Below are 19,705 nucleotides of genomic sequence, written 5' to 3'. Positions count from 1 at the left end.
GCCACCTGCAGCCATGTAGATGTGAACTTTAAGGTGGTTGGGTCTTCTGATGATAGCCGCTGTCCCATTCATGCTATGGTAAATGCATCCAGCTCGGCGATGCTCATGGTCAACCTATCACTATCTGTCAGCTTAAAGGAACACAAGGTTAGTCACATGGCATTGGCTAATGCTGGTAATCAACTGTAGTGCCATAGCGGAGATAAATGGAATGAAGCAGCAGAGCCTTGGATCATCGGGCAGGGGCTCGGCAAACTGATCCCTGTCCTTTTCCTTCAGTTTACCTGTCTTTGTTGCCATACCACGAGGGCAGTGACAGTAGAACAAGATATTCCGAGCAGATCTGTGAAATAGGAAGCTCATTATTCTCCAAATATGAATTGGGATTTAGTTGTATACATATTTAATATGATTTATTGTGTAATTTAAAGCTTGAATAGTGATGTCTTACAAGCTTTATTATGTAACATTTTTTTTCTTTTAATCTTTCTGTATGATGGAACAGGAGATAAATGGAAAGAGAAGAAAATGGATTTGTTCCTTCCTGTTGAGTTCCACTCATAAATCTAAAACTGTAAACACATATCGAGTTTGGCAGTGGAGTGCATCCAAAGATCTAATAATTAACTTAGAGCTACTGAAGAGGGATCCAAAATGGTGCTAGCAGCACTCTCAGCTTGAAGCTCTGTTAGCATGTTGCTGTTTATTTTCCCTTTCAAATCAATGCCACTTACAGGTCACAAACGCAGAGCATGAGTGAAGTCTTAGCCTGTAGCTTCTTCGGCAATCCCTGCATTGGGCCCAATGGATATTCATGTTGTGCATGGAGGAGGAAGATCGGGAGAGCAGCCATTGGGGGCAGAGGAAGAGGGGGCTCAACCATCTCTCTGTCCTCTATTGAGAGGATCGCACCAGCTAACTCAGCGGTTTCTCGAGACCAGCAAACACGTATGGAGTTGGTGCAGGTTGATGATGTCATCGCCTTGAGCCCCTGGGCAGGGAGTGTGCTACTGGGGAGGGAAGGAGCCTACACCAGAGAGGATTCTCCTGAAGGGCTGTCTGGCTTGTCAACTGGGGGAAGTCTTAGGAGAGAAGCAGAGGCTATTCCACCGTGCTCCACTACAGTTGTTGAGCCCTCGAAAAGTTTTAAACAATTTTTGTCAGTAAAACATTTGCAGTTTACATTGGAGACAATCTGGGAGGCTATTGAGAGGTTGGGAATTTCTATTACATCCAGGCTAAACCCTCTGTTGAAAAGCAATGAAAATAGAAAACAGTGTTGGAAGTCGCTAATGTTACATTCTCTCAGAATCTTGAGGAAGTCAAGCAAGAGTTGGCCTCTTTGAAACCCACTGATGATTTTTGGATAAAAGATCTAATGCTTCAGAATAAGCTGGAAGATTTAGAGAACTCTTTATGAGGGGAAAATCTGTGATTTATAAATTTCCCTAAAGCATCTCATATACCTCCCAAGGATATGTTTAAAAGATACTTGCTGGAGGTACTTAAGGTTCTGGAGCAGGCGATACCTCCACTGTCTAAAGCTTACTATCTGCCGCCCCTAAAGAAGGGCAACGAGGTTCAGCAGGGTTTCCAAGCTATAGAACCATTGATACCTTCTAAGCTGGACATTTCTAAGATTTTGGAGACCTCTGATAGTGATTTGGTGGAACCTGCAACAATGATAGTGACTTTTGTGTTGGAACCTGATCGGGATAGGATTCTTAGACTTTTTTTTTAAGTACTGTTTAGAACCATTTTTACATTTGAGAGTTAGGGTGTTCCCTGATGTATTTAGACAAACACAGAAGAAGAGGAAACGGTTTTTGATGCTTAGGCCAAGAGTGTTACAGATTGGGGCCTTTTTTCTGTTAAAGTTTCCTTGTAAGTGTTAGATTCAAAGTTGCTTCATATATCTTTTTTCTTCCGTCTCAATTATCCTTCTTTTTGAGTGATAAGCTAGCTCAGTCAACTGAAGTTAGTGAGGCAGGCCCTGCTACCTCTGGTTGAGTCCCATTACTCTGTTTAAGGATCCTCAATATGTAGGATTCCTCTGCTGTATATGGTGCTGTTATTGCCTTTTTTTTTCTATAATTTCTTAGAATTGTGTAATTGGATCCCTTATTTTTGGGCTGGAGAAAGCTGGGAGGACTGTTTTTTTCCTGAAGTGGATTTGTTTTCTGAATTGTTAATATTGGTCTCTTGTTTGTTTTTCTGTCACAAGATTATTCTTATATAAATTTTTAAAATGCATACATAAAACTTTTTCTTTATAATGTCTCAAAAACTAATGGGATAAAAAAAAACCCAGCAAAAAGTTAGAGAAAGTGTAGAGCATCACTAAAGCACCCAACATACAGGTCTATCCAGTAAAGTGCGGCCGCGTTTACCCCGCTCCTAACCCGCTCCTAACCCGCGTTAGCCCTTCCTGCGATCCCGAATCCCCTTTAACCTACTCCTACCGCGTCCTAAAATCCCCGGGCAACCCCTTCCGCACGCGGCATGTATATTGCATGCAAACGAGCGAATTAGCTATTCCCTAGCATCCTGTAACCCGCGCCCCGACTATCGCTATCTTTCCCTGCCGTTTTGTCGCGCGTTTAACCTGCTAACTTACCGCCTACCCTTACCCCTGCGGTAGAGGCAGGGGTAAGGGTAGGCGGCAAGCTTTCCCCCAGCCCCCGCTCACCTGCCCCGGCCGTGATCATGGGTGCCGGTCTCCGGGGCAGCCCCAGTCCTCTCCCCTCCTCCCGAAGCAAAAAAAAAAAAAAAAAGCGAAAAAAAACGTAAAAGCAAAAAGTAAGTTGCTTCGCCGCTTCACACTGTCAGTGTCTCTTCTTCCCTCCTCCCGGAGCAAGGCTGCTTTTCGCGCCCTGCTTTGGCGAAAAGCAGCTTTGCTCCGGGAGGAGGGAAGAAGAGACACTGACAGTGTGAAGCGGCGAAGCAACTTACTTTTTGCAGGCGTCCATCTTCGCGAGCAGCTGGAGGCAGGAGAGGTCGTCCGATGTCCGGAGGGGGGTGCAAAAAGTAAGTCGCTTCGTACTGCCAGACCCTTCTCCCCTCCTCCCGGAGCAAGGCTGCTTTTCGCGCCCTGCTTCGGGAGGAGGGGAGGGGGGACTGGCAGTCCCGACTTCCTGGTATCTGTCATTTCAAATGACATTTGAAATGACAGATACCAGCGTGGCGTGAAGCGTTAGGCCCGCGCACCCAGGATACTGTATAGGCGCTCTATCCAGTAAAATGGGTTGCGCGGGCCTAACGCTTCACGGACCCTTCTTAGATGCGGTTTACATTTGCATAAAATTATTGTTCAGGATCGAGCGGTAGGTGAGCTGCACTGTGCGTGCGGCAACCGCGGGTGCGCCGGGCACTAACGCAGCTCTTCCTACCGCTCGGTACTGGATAGACCTGATAGTGGGGTCTTATGCTAAAGCTTTTCTCCCATTCTATGGGAAAAATGCTCAGCAAATGAGGTCCATAGGTGTGTCTGTGTTAACCTGCTCTAGAGGCGGCAGGTAATGTGTGTTACCTGTCTTTCATGATGCAGGTTTTAAAACTGGTGATGTGCAAAATTGTATTTATTTAAATTTGATAAACCACCTTTCAGCGCAGATTCAGTGTGCTACACCTGCCTGAGAGCATTTTTACACATGATCAAATTCCTGTTTAATTTCAGGGACATGGTGGCAGGGTTAGGAAAAAACGAAGGGGAAATATTTTTAGATGAAGTCTCTCTCTGGGGCCTTTGTCTAATGGGGTTAGCTAACACCCATGCACTCTAGGCATTAGTGTGCTTTAGTGTTACTGCCACTTTCCCAAGGGCAACGTTAGCACGCATGCAAATGACCTTCTTACAAAATACTCCAGACCGTCTCATTAGCCCCAAATTTCTCAGGACTGATTAAGGCAGGCTGCACGGGATAATGCAGAACTCAGTAGTATTAAAATGGGTACAGTCTGTGTTATCTTCTCCTGCTGAGTTCTGCATTGTCCCGTGCAGCCTGCCTTAATTAGCCTTGAGACGTTTGGGGCTAATAAGTCGGTCTAGGGTATTTTTGTAAGAAGATAACTTGCATGCGTGCAAACGTTACCCTTGGGAAAGTGGCAGTAACACTAACTCAAACTAATGCCTGTACTGCATGGGCGTTAGCTAACACCCATGAGACATAGGCCCCCATATTTGGACAGAGAGGGAGATATCATTTAAACATATTTCCCTTTCGTATTTTTTCTAACCCTGTTGCCATGTTCCTGTAATTAAACAGGAAATTGACCATGCTGTCAGACAGGTGCGGCACACTGAATAACCTTGCTATGGTTGTCACCCTTGTGTGTAATAAATAATTCTATCTCCCAGAGTGAGTTTTGCGTGTGCGGGCGATATCTTTGAGTTGTAAATTGGTAAATTGGTACATACTGTGGCTCAGCATGCAACTATTTATTATCGGGTTGATGCAGAAGATTCATTGCTTGACCTCCCCCCCCACACACACACACACAGATATTTTAAATGCTCAGTCGGAAAGGCTGAGACTGTGATCTTTTTAAAGCATTAAAGGATGTGAGTTTGTTAAAAATGTTACTGTACATGAATGCTGTCAGCCCGTACCATAAGAGGCTGGGAGTTTGAAGAAGGCATATGTTTTAAATCTGTCATTTTTTCTTAAAAAAATAAAAAAAAAACCTTTTAGTGGGGAATTTGACTTCTGATGTCACTGAAAGAATGCAACTCCATATCTGGAGTTGTTGTTGTGGGAATTCAATGCATGCAGTGTCATTAGAAGTCCACCACTATGACGGACATATTATTTTATGTTCCCCTCCTGGGATCAGTGAAGAGTGTTTATTTGTGGTAAGTCTTTAAAAAAATAAAAAAAAAATCTGTGAGTTTCCTTTAAATCCAGTTAAACAGGAAGAATGGCTGAAACATTTGATTAATTAATTCATTTTGACATTCATGCATTTTCTTACTAAAGCAGCCAGATCTACAGTGTCTTATCATAAGAACATAACATAAGAAGTTGTCACACTGGGTCAGACCAAAGGTCCATCAAACCCGGCATCCTGTTTCCAACAGTGGCCAATCCAGGCCATAAGAACCTGGCAAGTACCCAAAACACTAAGTAGATCCCATGCTACTGATGCCAGTAATAGCAGTGGCTATTCCCTAAGTCAACTTGATTAATAGCAGTTATTGGACTTCTCCTTCAAGAACTTATCTAAACCCTTTTTAAACCCAGTTACACTAACTGCCTTAACCACATCCTCTGACAATGAATTCCAGAGCTTAATTGTACATTGAGTGAAAGAATTTTATCCAATTAGTTTTAAATATGCCACTTGCTAACTTAATGGAGTGCCCCCAGTCCTTCTATTATCCGAAAGAGTAAATAACAGATTCATATTTACCCATTCTAGACCTCTCATGATTTTATAGACCTCTATCATATCCCCCCTCAGCCATTTTATCCAAGCTGAACAGTACTAATCTCTTTAGCCTATCCTCAAAGGGGAGCCATTCCATCCCATTTAGCATTTTGGTTGCCCTTCTTGGTACCTTCTCCAGTGCAACTATATCTTTTTTGAGAAGTGGTGACCAGGATTGCATACCATACACAAGGTGCGGTCTCACCATGGAGCAATACAGAGGCATTATGAGTTTCTTCGTTTTATTCACCATTTCCTTTCTAATAATTTCTAACATTGTTTGCTTTTTTGACTGCTGCAGCACATTGAGCCAACTATTTTAAAGTATTATCCACTATGATGCCTACATCTTTTTCCTAGGTGGTAGCTCCTAATATGGAACCTAACATCATGTAACTACAGCAAGGGCTATTTTTCCCTATATGCATCACTTTGCACTTGTCCACATTAAATTTCATCTGCTGTTTGGAAGCCCAATCTTCCAGTCTTGCAAGGTCACCCTGCAATTTATTACAATCTGCATGTGATTTAACTACTCTGAATAATTTTGCATCATCTGCAAATTTGATTACCTCACTCATCATATTCCTTTCCAGATCATTTATAAATATATTCAAAAGCACCTGTCCAAGTACAGATTCCTGAGGCACTCTATTGTTTACCCTTTTCCACTGAGAAAATTGATCATTTAATCCTACTCTGTTTCCTGTCTTTTAACCAGTTTGTAATCCATGAAAGGACATCACCTCCTATCCCATGAATTTTTAGATTTCTTAGAAGTCTCTCATGAGGGACATTGTCAAATGTCTTCTGAAAATCGAAATACACTACATCTATTGGTTCGCCTTTATCCACATGCTTTTTAATCCCTAAAAAAATGAAGATTTGTGAGGCAAAATGTCCCTTGGGTAAATCCATGCAGACTGTGTCCCAATAAACCATATCTTTCTATATGCTCTGTTATTTTGATCTTTAGAATAGTTTCCACTATTTTTCCTGGCACTGAAGTCAGGCTCACCAGATCACTCCTGTAGCCCTTTTAAAATATTGGGGTTACATTAGCTACCCTCCAGTCTCAGCTGCAATGGATGATTTTAATGATAGGTTACAAATTTTACCTAATAGGGAATTTCATTTTTGAGTTCCTTCAGAACCCTGAGTTGCATAGCATCCACTCCAGGTGATATGATATTAATGTTTGTTTTTGTTTCTTTTGTTCACAGAGTATTGACTACACTGACAAGCCAATCCATTCCTGCACAGAAGGTAAGTTTCTCCTATCAGCCAGGAAGTGAAATGTCCAGGGCTGGCCTTAGGTCTGATAGTGGGAGAGGTAGAGGGAGGGGGATATTGGTGGATCCTCCTTTTGGAGATCTGAGGAGTGGTGGGAGGGGGGGGGGTTAAGGTATGGGACACAGACTCTCAGGGCAGAGATGCCCTGTGTGGCCGCACCAATTGCTTAGTCCTAAGCTTGGCCCTGGAAGTGTCTTACAATGACTGCTCTGCTGCCTCAGCATGTCTCCCTTAGATAGTTATTGCATTGCTAGCTTTCTCCAGGTCTTAAATTTGTGGAAGGAGCTTATGCAGGAATGTAGTACAAGGGTCCCTCTAGCTTTTTGTTGCGCAGTCCTTAAATGTAAAGAAGAACATAAAACTGACAAGCCCACACAAAATGAAGCCTATTCCTGTCTGTCAATGAGATTGAGCACCCAGCTTTTCAACATAGCTTGACAGCCAGAGAATCTGCCATGAACTGTAAAGCAGCATAGGCATTTGGCCAATCAGGTTGCCACCTCGGCTGATGTGCCTTCCGCTTGGTTTCCCTGTATGGCATTGCTGAGCCCGGATATTCTATTGTGAGCTTCCGGGCAGTGTTGAAAGGAACAATTCCCACCAAAGCAAATGAAAATGCAAACGGAAAGAGACCCAAATAAATTCTGATATGCCAATGAGTGAGTAATTTGGAGCTACTTGATTATTTAGTATGTGCCATGAGTGGCTCTCCTCCCAGGCTTGCACCGGGTAGCACTTTATTAAAGAAGAGGGTGTACCTGTGGCAGGCAGGACATTAACTTGCCACAGCTGCTGCTGTTCTTCATCCTTTGAGCGGCAAGTCAGCTCATCTTGATGAGAAGAAAGAGATACATTCTCTAGCTCCTTCCCTCCAGTGCCCTCTCCACGTTTTATATGAGCATGCAGCTGATGTTGCAATGCCTGTTAGGGATGTGCAATCGTTTTTCCTGAATTAGGCAATGTCAACAAAATTGCCTAATTCAGAATGATTCGGGTGAACCGAAAAAATGATTGAATTTTTTCCAAAATTTCGGAAAAAAATTCATTTTTGATTTAGCGCACGCTAACTCTGCCAGGTTAGTGCACGCTATCGGGAGTTAGTGCGCACTAACCCGAAAATTGGGGCCCCTGAAAACCGAAATTCCCGCAGGGGGGGGCCCCAAAAACGAAGCCCGACACAAAAGTTTTACCCGAAGCACATCTCTAGTGCCTGTTGCATGTAACTTTTGTATCTGTTTAAGGTTTTTGCCGCTTAACCCCTCTTGTTTCTTTTCTTTTTTTTCTTTCCCTCATTAATTAAGGTAAAAAGTTTGAGCCCTTTCCCATTGCCTCAGCTGTTTTCATGCTTTTTTTTTCAGTGCCTTGCATGTGATTGCTGTGTTTTTAGGTTTTTTGGTTTTTTTTTTGCATGTGTTTTGTTTATTTAGGAAGAGCCCAGAGAAGTAGTTAAACCTGTGCCCATATCATCTGCTCCCGCTGTGCCCAAAGTGGCATCCACCACCAGTGTCGCCTACAATAAAGCACCCAGGCCGTTTGGGGCAGCACCTTCGCCAAAAGCCACTTCCATTCCATCCGCATCCTCTGCCTTCTCCCCGGCCTCAACGGCTTTTCCATCTCGTGCTTCCCCACCACCAAACGCCTTGTCTGTGTTGGCTGCGCTCACCCCAACTCCACCTGCTTCGCCTGGAATGCGTGCCAGTCCCAAGCCCAGCAGCGATGGGTATTTGCCGACTCCGAGTGCTGCTAAAGCTACGGTTAATGTCCCATGGCAGCCCACCGCTTACGGGACAGCCGCAAACCTGCATTCCACCGAGCATGCCCAAGAAGTGGCCGAGGCACAAAGAAGAGGATTTGCTGAAAACCAGAGTGACAGTAAACAGCAGAATGGGTAGGTGGCTTCCAGGAATGTTCTTCACAATGAGCAGTCTCCCTTGGGTTCTTCACTGAGCTACGTTTAAAGAGAAAGTGCTTCACAGTTAACTTGTGTGCTTTGTATTAGTTTGCCCGAGCACATTCTCTTTTTTTTTGCCTCTGTATGCTTTCTGATGACTACTCTTCCCTCCCCCCCTCCAAACCAAGTGCCATTTTAATCACATGCACAGTTCTTTATTTTTGTATTTTATGGACCTGTGCTTATTATGAACTTGGAAAGGCCTCTTCCCCCTAAGCTTCTCAGTGTGGATGTAGCAAAGACTGAAACAAAGGCTAATTAGCAGCAGATGAACTGCCAGGGCCAATCCACTGTGAGGCATTTGATCTTTATAACAAGCTCGGTACCAGTTTGACCAAAAATATAATCATCATTCCAGTAACTGGAAATGAGCAGCAGGCACCTCAAATGCAGAACAGTTTGCTAAGATCGGTGATCTTGTGAGGGGGGGGGTGGGGTGGAAAAATGTCTTTAAGCAGTTGCTGGAAGAGAAATGAACTTGTGGAAAATGACAGTTTGTACTTGGGTCTTTGGAGGGTGAGTGGTTTCTGCTGCACAGCCGGTCTGAAGCAGGCATCAAAAAGGCTAAGATTAGCTCCTTTTGCACAATCATTTGGGAGTAACCAAAGAAAGACGTCTAGTTTTAGATGAGAGACAATATTTCTCTGCATGTGTACTCTTAACATTGCTCTCTTCTTCAATGGCAGGAGAAAAGGGGAATTGGATTCAGACAGCAACCAACAAGAGCCCTGACTTTTACAAAGTTTGGGGAACTGTTGAGCATGGGAGTGACCTGCATGGAGCGGTGGTTGCTGCCCTTAACAGAAGGCCTGGGGTTACTACCCTTAACTAATAAGCCTTCATGCGTTTGATGCAACTGCAACATCACTCTCTGCTTCAGTGAAGGGGGTGGAGGGTGAAGGAAAGAGGAATTTGGATTCAGAGACAACCAACACGAGCCATGATTTTTTCTTACAGACTGGGGTACTGATGCACAGACATTAGGGAAAAACACAGGACTGCTTCTAAGGCCAAGTTCATAAGCAAAGCACGTCAAGCAGCACTGGCTGATACATGGAGTGACCCGCATGGCGTGGCAAATACTGCCATGGGGAGCTTGCTGGGTAGACTGGATGGACCATTGACCCCTTTTTGCCATCATTTCTATGTTTCTATGTTATGTGCTGCAGTGTTAGAGAATACAGTGCAAATCAATCAAGTTAGCTGTTTCCAAACAAAGCCACGAGAAATCCTCAATTATGAAACAAGGACATGTAGGGTTAGATGATGTGCCAAGTATTTTTCTCATAAGCATCTGGCCTTTCGGAGCAAGAGACTTAAATCTGAATACAAAAGTAAAGCACAGACCTAGGTAATCTGTGCAGCCCGATGAACTTGAGCATTCATAAAGATCCAGTACTAGCATCCTTTACAGATTGGTAAGGAGAAACTTTTGAGTATTGTGATTGGTCCAATGATGTACCTGACCATGTGTTGAAGTCTTTTAATGTGTGACTTTGAGCTCATTGCATTGGCAGTAAAGGTTCATCACAGACACGGAAAATTCCTACCACAAATATTTGATCTTTAATTTTTGGCCAGTGTCCACTTTTGCACTGCTACTAGACTTACATTTCAAAAATAATCTGCATGTTTAAGATGTGGGAACATCTTGTTCCTCTACATATAGCCATTGTATAAGTGGGGTTTTTTGGTTTGTTTGTGTTTTTTTTAAGAAAAAACTCAAAATAATTTGACCAGCTCTGAAAATGCTGCCGTCCTGTGCTCTGGCTGCTCCTCTCGATTATTGATGAGCCAAAAATATGAGGTGTACATAGTTAAAAACCTGTCCACCTAGTCTGTGCTGCCTGTGTTTCATGTCACATACTTTGTGTCTGGGAAGCAGAGAAGTTTTCGCCAGAGCATACAGAGCAAACTTGCAGGATTCATTTAGGATTTTTTTTTTCTGTCAGGCACGGTTTGAATATAGGAAATGGCCAAAATTTCTCCTGGCTGTCCAGCAGCAAAATCAAGAATTTGGTTATGCTTAGAAATTACAGTCTTTGGGGGGTTGATCTTCCACTTTCATTTTAAATTCATGACCCGAAATTGATGGCAAGTGAAGAAATCTGTCTGCGAACAGAAGACATCTTTTGAAATTTAGAAATTTGTGTATGTAAAATCAGATTCCGCAGCTTGGATATGTTTGGGTAGAGGCTCATTTAAGGGCTACGGCTTTGGGCCTACATTTCCTTGTTAGTTTGAAGGGAGAGCAAAAGTCCATCATGTTGAACGTTTGCCTCCAGTTGTCTCTGCCAGTTCTGTAGTGGGGGTCTAGGGAAAGCACAGACACTGTTCATCTCAGCGTGTCATCTCCCCATGGAAAGCTCACTTTCGTCATCCCAAAGGAGCTCTTTCTGGATCATATACCGAGAATCTAAGCCGATCATCCTACGTAATGTTCTTTTTGGTCCTCCAGACACTCCTGTCAGGGAACATTTTTCTAGGAACCGACTTTGCAGTCGGGTTGCCAGAAGAGAGCTTCAAATCTATCCAAGAATGTAGAGAGGTTCAAAATTAAAATGATCGAACAATTAGTAGTAAACACAGAGAGACTTAATAGGTACATTGGTTTCCTTGCCTATTAGCAGTGTCCTCCTATGGCAGTATATGCTGCTGTTTATCTCTCGGCTTTTTCACCTCAGATATAACACACCTCTTCCCAATCTTTCTACTTTACAACGCATTACAGCTTTGAAAACAGACACCACTATCCCACCATTGTAGTACAGCCAGTATGATCAGGCACCTTCGTGCTTCGCTTGTAGAACGTGACCTGCTGAAGGGCTCTATCGCTTTGGAAGACAAGTCAGAATTGCATTTTAATCCAATAAAGTGGTTCCACTTTCATTTCTATGTGTCTAAGAGGAATAACTTAGCAGCCACACTACTGTTTGTTTGGTTTTTTTGGTCCCCCAGAAACTCATGCAGGCCTGTCCGTTGATGTAGACAGGACAGTGTTCTCTGGCAGCAGAGGGTGAAGCTTTTACCTGTAGAGGTGATGCAACAGCAATCTACCTGGCCTTTTCCCATTCCCATCTGTCTGTCCCTGAAATTTACTAGGGGAAAGTCCACCTTTTTTGTTCACGGCTGTTTTCTAAAGTGCAGTAGCAGAAGGGGCAGGGTGAGGATCTAAGGTGGAAACATCTGAGTTGTTTCTTGCCCACCCTACCGTGGGCTAGTGCCTTCATCTCTCACTGCTTGTCACCTTTCACCCCTATGGCCTAATTTACTCTCTTGGCCACCCCCCATTCTTCCCCCCCCACCCCCCACCGGGTTTGTCTTCAGACACTATAATCTGTTGTGAGTGGCTGTTGAACATAAAAAGACTTTTTTTTTTTTCGATGAAGAAAATTAGTCGCTGCTTCTCGCACTGGTTAGACAAATGAAATGTTTGCTTATTGATTTCTAGTTGCAGAAGGGAGGATTTCCAAGTGGGCACAGCTCTGAGACGTCCTTGCTAAAGCGTGCTCTGGGATTAATAATGGCAGACTTTTAGAGCTGCTGTCTAAATCCAATGCAGTGCAGGCGTGGGCAGGCCCGTGCGGGCCCATACCTGTGCACGTTGTGAGCAGGTCCGTAAACACAGCAGTGTTTATGCTTTCAAAGGCTGACAGTGCAGGCAGAAAGGTGGGAACTGAAATAATTGCACCTTGTGCAAACAGCATCTCCCCCCTTTGCCTGCTTATTCATCTAGCAGAATGCCCTTGGTCTCATGACGTCGGTGTTGTCATGGGAAACCTCCCTCTGAAACAAAAGGGAACTTGATTGAGCATTCCCCGGTGCGGAAGATCAGCGCAGGGCTTAGGGATTTAAGGCCAAGCCTTATTCTAGTCTCCGTGTGGGCAACTTTCAAACTGTGCCGGGGGTGATGCTTTGTCTGTGCGAACGTTTATTTTTCCCCCCGTCACAGAAAGGGCTGAAGATGCAGACTTGCTCCTGCTGTTTGTGTGGCTGCATCTTCAGGTGGAAATTACGCGCAAGCTTGTTGAAAGTAAAAAAAAAAAAATAATAAGCATGGGTTGAAATCCCGATTCCACTCTGCGCCCCAAGGAACTGCTCTGGGCAAAGCAATTTTCAGAGGCGCCAGCTAGGCAGGTAAAGCACCGCTAAACCCAGATGAATGCCTTTGAAAATTGCCCTCCATGGGTCTTCAAAGGCTCGCAGGACGCAGGCCTTATCCCGCCATAAGCTACTGAACTGGGTCTGGATGTCAGCGGGACGCCCTGCACACACACCAGTGCAACTCCCGAGAGAGGAGGTGCCTGTTTGGATGTGGGCTCGGGACTGTGCTGTGTAGCAGTTTCAGAGTGCATGAAGACTTTAAAAGGAAGGACCGGTTGTGAAATTGGCTGCAGGCTTTGAGGGCCCTGTCGTGTCCATCTCAAAATGCAGGTGTGCGTTTTAGGCCTGATTTGTACTAAAGAGGTTTCCCATCTTTGTATCCCTGGGAGGAGGAGTTAGTAAAAGTGCCTCTTTATCATGCAGAGCTGGTAAATTGTGAGGCACAATTTAAGCAGTTTTGCTAATATTCCCTGCCAGTCAGACTCAGGGTTGCCAACTCATGAAAATGTTCTTTTTACTGACAGTCTGCCATACTTTAACTGGCAACCTTTTTTATTAACACATTTTAATGTTGGCATTTTGTGCACAGCTGTACTTGCTGTTCCAAGATTCATCCCTTTATGCACCAAGACATTGTCCCCCAACTCCTATAAAAACCAGCCTCAGAGAGCACTGCAGTCATAATCCTTGTTGCTCATGACATCTATACTGACCATAACATGATTTTCATGGACATGCCATTAGCTTTTTGGGTTTTTTTCTAGCTGACTGTCAGTAAATTTACTGACAGTTCACAACCCTTCCCCCACCCCTCCAGCAGGCTCTTAGGTTTAAGCTGATTTTCCTGAGAATCCATTTTACTTTCTTTCAAGCAGCTTTCTAGAAAGGAAAGGGTGAAATAATCTGAAATGATCACTTTTTCTGCAGCTCACTCGGATGCTTGGTAGATTTCCCCTGCCCTCGAACATTTAATCACACCTTGTATAGGACCTGGTGGTTAGAATACTCCAGAGATTCTTTGGGTCCTCCTGGACTCAGAACAGTTTGGTTTCAGGTGTTGGTTCAACTCTTATTACTGGCAAGGAATGCGTTTACCCAGCAAAGAGTGAAACACTAGCACCAGGGACGCTGCCTTTCTACAAATATATTTAGAAGGGAGTAACGTGAGCTGTTTGCACAAACTCTTTAAGTTGCATGGGGCACTGAAGTGGGGAAGATGTTGGTTTTTGTTTTTTTTTGGGGGGGGGTTAGCCAAACTCCCCCAAATTTTCTGGAGCCATCCCCCTGCCTCTTGGTGTGAGATGAGCCCTAGAAATGTCAAACTGCTGACATGAGCCGTTGTGTCCAGTTACCTGGACACAACGGCTCAGATACAGCAAGGTCTAGCTGTGCTGCTACACGATCCGCGTGTGGGTGCCTCGGGAAGTGCATGGGAGAGAGGGGCTGTGAATACCTGGCTTAGTACTGCCCCTTGAGTGCTCCTGGTTAATGCTGTTAGCCAGAAGCACATGACCAGAACTTTTCATGTGAATGGCGTTGACAGTAACTCTGCGGTTTTGCAGCCTGGGCCTGGCTCAGTGCTCCCAGTTGCTCTTTGACTACTTGTTGGCCAGTATCTTTTGTCGTGCAGCAGCACTGTACAACCTGTGCGGAAGCATTGCTGGCTTCTGGTATCGGCTAGCCTGAAGTGATGCTCGAGGGCATGTTCTTATTAGCGGGTTTCAAATGTCTCAGTAGCAGATTTTTTTGAAAGAATTTGGCCAAGACTTTTATCATCGCTAACACTCATCAAAGTTTTATTTGATATTTCTCAGTCTTTTGAAAATGTGCAGTATCTAAGCTGCATACCTGAAGATGACTAATATCTTTTGAATCTCAGCAAGGATGTTTTTACTTATAAAATAAACTCATCATAAGGTTACAGCAGACGAGGCTACTCATATGTCTCCCAGGCCTTCTGACACAATGCAGGGCTATGTACTAAATAAGCCCTCTGTCTTCTGAAGTCTGGCAGTACTGTGGCTGTAAAGGATGCTACGGACTTTATCTAGATCCATGCTGATTCAGACATCTGAAAAATCACTTTAAGTAAAATGGAGTCGATGGCAGATTTATTCAATTTTTTTTCTCATTTATGTATTTTTAGTTTCTGCTTTTTCGGTTTCTCAAAGCAGATTGCATTTAGGTACTGGAGGTATTTTACTATCCCCGGTGAGCTCACCATCCTACTTGAGGCAATGGGGGGGGGGGGGGGGTGAAGTGACTTGCCCAAAGTAGCAAGGAGAAGTTCACAGCCCACTACTGTAACCACTAGGCTACTCCTTCATTCCATAATAACATAGTTTTGACAGTAGATAAAGATCAATGGTCCATCCAGTCTGCTCAGCAAGTGGCCCAGAGTACTAACTGCCGCTCTGTGCAGGTTATCCCCATGCTTTCTGTTAAGGGTGGTAACTGCTGCTCCATGCAGGTCACTGCCATTCGTACTGTTAAGGGTAGTAGCTGTTGTTCTGTGCAGGTTAATCCAATGCAGAAATGTTACACCTAAAGTTACTTAAAGTTGCACCTCCTCTCTTCCAGGGTATACTTATTTAGATCCTTCAGCCTCTCCTCATAGGTCTTCCGAAAGAGATCCCACACCATTTTGGTCACCTTCCTCTGAACTGTTTCCATCTGTCTTTATCCTTTTTGAGATATGAACTCCAGAATGAAACACAGTATTCCAAATGAGGCCTCGCCAAAGACCTATACAAGGGCATTATCACCTCCTTTATCCTGCTGGTTATTCGTCTCTCTATGCAGCTCAGCATTCTTCTGGTTTTAGCTATCGCCTTGTCGCATTGCTTTGCCATCTTCAAATCACCAGACACTACTACCCCAAGATCCCTCTCTTGGTCCTTGCACATCAGTCTTTCATCCCCCATCACATACAGCTCTTCTGGGTTACTGCATCCCAGATTCATGTCTCTGCACTTCATGGCTTTGAATCTCAGCTGTCAAATCTTTGACTATTCAAGTTTTCATAAATCACTTTTCATTCTCTCTACTCCTTCAGGTGTGTCCACTCTTATGCAGATGTTAGTATCATTAGCATAATGACAAAATGTTCTTTCTAACCCCTCCAAAATATTGCTCACAATGGTATTCAGCAGAACTATTCCCAAAACCGATCCCTGTGGCACTCCACTTAACACCATTCTCTCTTCAGAGTAGGTTCCATTTACCATTACACGCTGTCTCCTGTCAGTCAACCAGTTGTAATCTACTCCATCACCTTGATCCCACTCTCAAGCTTCTCATTTTATTCACGAGCCTTCTATGTGGTACCGTATCAAAGCTTTGCTGAAATCCAAGTAAATTAGCACTCTTCCTTGATAAATTCTCTAGTCACCCAATCAAAAAAAATCAATCAAATTTGTCTGACAGGATCTTCCCCTGGTGAATCTATGCTTCCTCTGGTCAAGCAACCCACCGGATTGTAGATAGTTCACTATTCTTTCCCTCAGCAGAGTCTCCATTAAATTTCCCATCTCCAAGGTGAGGCTAACCGGCCTGTAGTTTCCAGCCTCCTGTCTGCTCCCACTCTTGTGAAGTGGGACCACCACCGCTCTTCTCCAATCACTCAGCACCACTCCCGTTTCTAAGGATCTATTGAACAGGTCGTGCAGCAGACCCGCCAGCACATCTCTGAGCTCCCTCAGTATTCTGGGGTGTACCTCATCCGGCCCCATAGTATCCATTTGTCACCTCGCCTTATTTTCCCCTGTAGACTTTTACAGGCTGTAGATGAAGTCGGCAAATTTTTTTAGCAGCTTTCAAATATATAAATATATATTTTGTTGCCACATGCATTTTATATATTTCTATACATACGCATGCAGGCTTGCTCTGTCTTTCTCTGAACCAACTTGCACAATTCCAAACCAAAATATATTACACTTCAAAATCTTTCCCAGCCTTCTTGTCTCTAAACTTGTTTCTGTTTTTGTTCTGTAATTGTTCTCCTTTCTTTTCCATTTATTTGTTAAAACTTGGTTTTTTTATGCCGCCCCATGCTCTGTTTAAATATTAGAATGCATCATTTTTCCCTCTCCACCCCCTTCCCAGTAGGAAGGTGCATTCATTTTGTTTTGTTGCTTTACGTGTATAAATATTTTTATGCACGTAAAGCTATATTTACAAGCAGAAAATTGATTGGGTGCATGTAATGAACCCAAACAAAACAGAAATTAAATTAAAAACTTAACACAAATATCAAACACAAGAAAAACAAAAAAAAATGTTCCTAATTTTTTCTGCTTTTTTTTTCTGACCCTTTCCAGTATTATTTTCTTTCCTCCCCAAAATCTTAGTCTCCCTCCCTCTTTCGCACATTTCTTCTCTCCCCTTGCCAAGGTCTCTGTCTGTGTATTGGAGAATGTGGGGTTGGGGAATACGTGCTAAAATCCAAATCCAAAGCTGGTACTTCTCATTAATCCATATCCTGAAGCCTGCTTCTGCTTTCTTAGCTTGCACCTCATACCACTCACTCCTGCATAGAATAGAGAGAGCAATTTCAGAGGCTGAGTGACTACAAAACCTTGTAAAAATTCTCTTGTGGTACGGAAATCATTTTTTTTCTCACTACTCTGTGGTTTCATGGGGGATTTGTTTTTCTTTGGCCCTATGCGACGGTAATATAATATTTTTTTTTTTTTTTATCGTGGCAATGCTTTCCACCCTTTTTTTTCCCTGAGCCCTTCTGCATATAGAGGTGCCTGCTGCTCCAGAGGACAGGGCCGGGTGGCTCCCTATCCCTGCCTGGCAATGCCTGGAGATTTGAGTGACTCTTCCCTCCCTTCATGGAGGAACTGCGCAGATGTCAGGGGGACCGTTAAGTAGCTGTCGTGGAGTTTTGTAAATGAAATGCTTTGTTTTCTCTACAGGTAACAACAGTGATAACAAAGTTAGTACCGGAATCCCTGCCGGATGAGTTTTGGGAGATTTTTGGTGTTGGAATGTTCTGCATGCTTGATATTTGCCAAATAATGATGTTTACTTTTCTGGATTTAACCTTTTTGCAGTGCAGCCGGTTAAAGGTTTGTTTGCTTTGGACATGCTGTGATGATGATTGGCTTCATGGTGTGTGAAACCTATGGATTTCCTTTTTTGTTTTTTAATTCATCTTTTTATTGGCAGTGTAACAATGCTAAAACCAGATACAAGGTAATATAAACCAAGCAAACTATCCATGGATAGTTATTCCGTGTATACAATACAAGAAAACACGAAAGACATCGCCTATATAAACCCTTTTTTCCTTCCCCAACCCCCAACAGAAGTGTCACATTCCAGATTTCCATTTTAGAGTTTGGGGGGGGGGGGGCGAGGGGGGCTTCTCTGGTGTGTGCTGGTTTGCGAATGGTAATGCAGTGGTCCTCCTTTTGTAAAGCTGAGATGGGAGCCAAGAGACGAGTACGTTATAAGGGCGCTGCCCTAGCACAAATCAGATTGCGCTGACTCCTCCTGGCTTTATCTGGGATGGCCAAGACCGTAGTTTAGTTTACTGTGATTAACAATCTGCCTTCCCCCTAGTTGGCCCCAAATCAAATGAACGCAATAAGAAATATACAGCGCATGCATTAAGAAAAAAAGCAATAATTAAGCATCATAATAACAAATATATGCAATACAAAATTAAAACCAGAATATTAAAACAATAAATGAAGTCTCTCAAATCCACCAGCATCTTAGTCTAGAAAATAATTCTGAGTTCTTAAGTATTCAGAGTTAATGTCTGTTAAAATATAGGATTTATACAATGAAGGCTAATAGAAACATTTCCCTAAAATTACTGTAAATTAGAAAAAAAACACATTTTTTTGAGGAGCTTGATACAGAGATAGGGTGCAGTGGAAAAACAAACAACCCCCCCTGTACTTTATCATGTAGTTTCAAGTTTGATTTCCATAGTGGAAGGGATTTAAAAAAAACCCCCCCAAAAAAAACAGCCCTTGGAAGCAGAGCAAATACTAGACCAGATGAAAGGCCAAAAAAGAAGGTGCTACATTATTCCTGGCCTTAAAAGTAAAGGGTATGATTTTGAACTGAACTCTGTTCTGTTTCAACGCTTTCAGTTTAATACCCGATAACAGATGGGCTGCACAATTGTATATCCTCTGGAGTTTATGCAGGTTATTTTGTGGTAACCCAACATATACAAGATTACAAAAATCTAACTGGATCATCACAGTTGCATGGGTCATGGTGGTTAAATCATCCGGGATAATAAGGAAGGAAGTTAGTGTAAGCATTTGCAGCTGAAAGAAACAGCTATTTACCATGGCCGAAATCTGAGTTTTAACCAGTATAATTCCCAAAGTCTTTTCCTGCGAACTGAAAGGGGAACCATCCCATCTAAAAGAACTGATGCTGATAAAGCTAAAGAAACTGATTTCCTAACCCACACAAACTCAATCTTTTGAGGTTAAGTTTCGTTCTATTTTGTCTTGACCATGCAGAAATCTTTCCCAGACATTGGCTCAATTTAGTTAGTCGCCATCTGAGCCTTCCCTGGAGGCAAATATAATTGAACTAAATCTTCATAGATAAACAGTTTTATCCCAGAGTTTTGTATGAGATTCCTTAGGGGTCTAAGACACATGTTAAACAAAATAGGAGAAAGAGAATAGATCCCTGGGGAACTCGAGTCCACAAGCCATGGAAATGCTAAACGGTTTCCAAGATATTCTCTCAGCAAGGAAGGAGGCAAAGCATTTGTAGATTATACCACTGATCTCCATGTCAATCAGTCTGTTCAGCAAATAAATGCTGGGATATATCCTGTCAAAGGCAGCAGAATTTGTTATCTGGGGGTTTCATTGAAAAGGGGGAGGCTCCACTGGAAGTCTGATGATGTTGTTGGTAGTGTAAGTTGCGTTGACCTTTAGT

At 43.3% G+C, this 19,705-nt stretch overlaps 1 protein-coding gene across 17 annotated transcripts in view; it reads left to right on the top strand.

Annotated features, from left to right (window-relative positions):
* The window catches only part of PDLIM5 (PDZ and LIM domain 5), a 423,776-nt gene that overhangs the window by 192,046 nt on the left and 212,025 nt on the right, over window positions 1-19,705 (top strand). For 13 of the 17 annotated variants that reach the window (XM_029597605.1, XM_029597592.1, XM_029597612.1 and 10 more), the window contains 2 exons: window positions 6,651-6,693; window positions 8,148-8,608. In XM_029597605.1, coding sequence (XP_029453465.1) covers window positions 6,651-6,693; window positions 8,148-8,608 — 504 coding nt within the window. Of the gene's footprint in view, window positions 1-6,650; window positions 6,694-8,147; window positions 8,609-17,700; window positions 17,721-19,705 lie in introns of all 17 variants that reach the window. The other 4 variants (XM_029597656.1, XM_029597647.1, XM_029597637.1 and 1 more) reach the window with 2 other exon arrangements.

Source organism: Rhinatrema bivittatum, chromosome 1 (genome assembly GCF_901001135.1).
Source record: "Rhinatrema bivittatum chromosome 1, aRhiBiv1.1, whole genome shotgun sequence".
In the NCBI taxonomy this organism is placed as follows: domain Eukaryota; kingdom Metazoa; phylum Chordata; class Amphibia; order Gymnophiona; family Rhinatrematidae; genus Rhinatrema; species Rhinatrema bivittatum.
The sequence above is the reverse complement of the archived record's forward strand: the minus strand, read 5'-3'. Positions and strand labels throughout refer to the sequence as shown.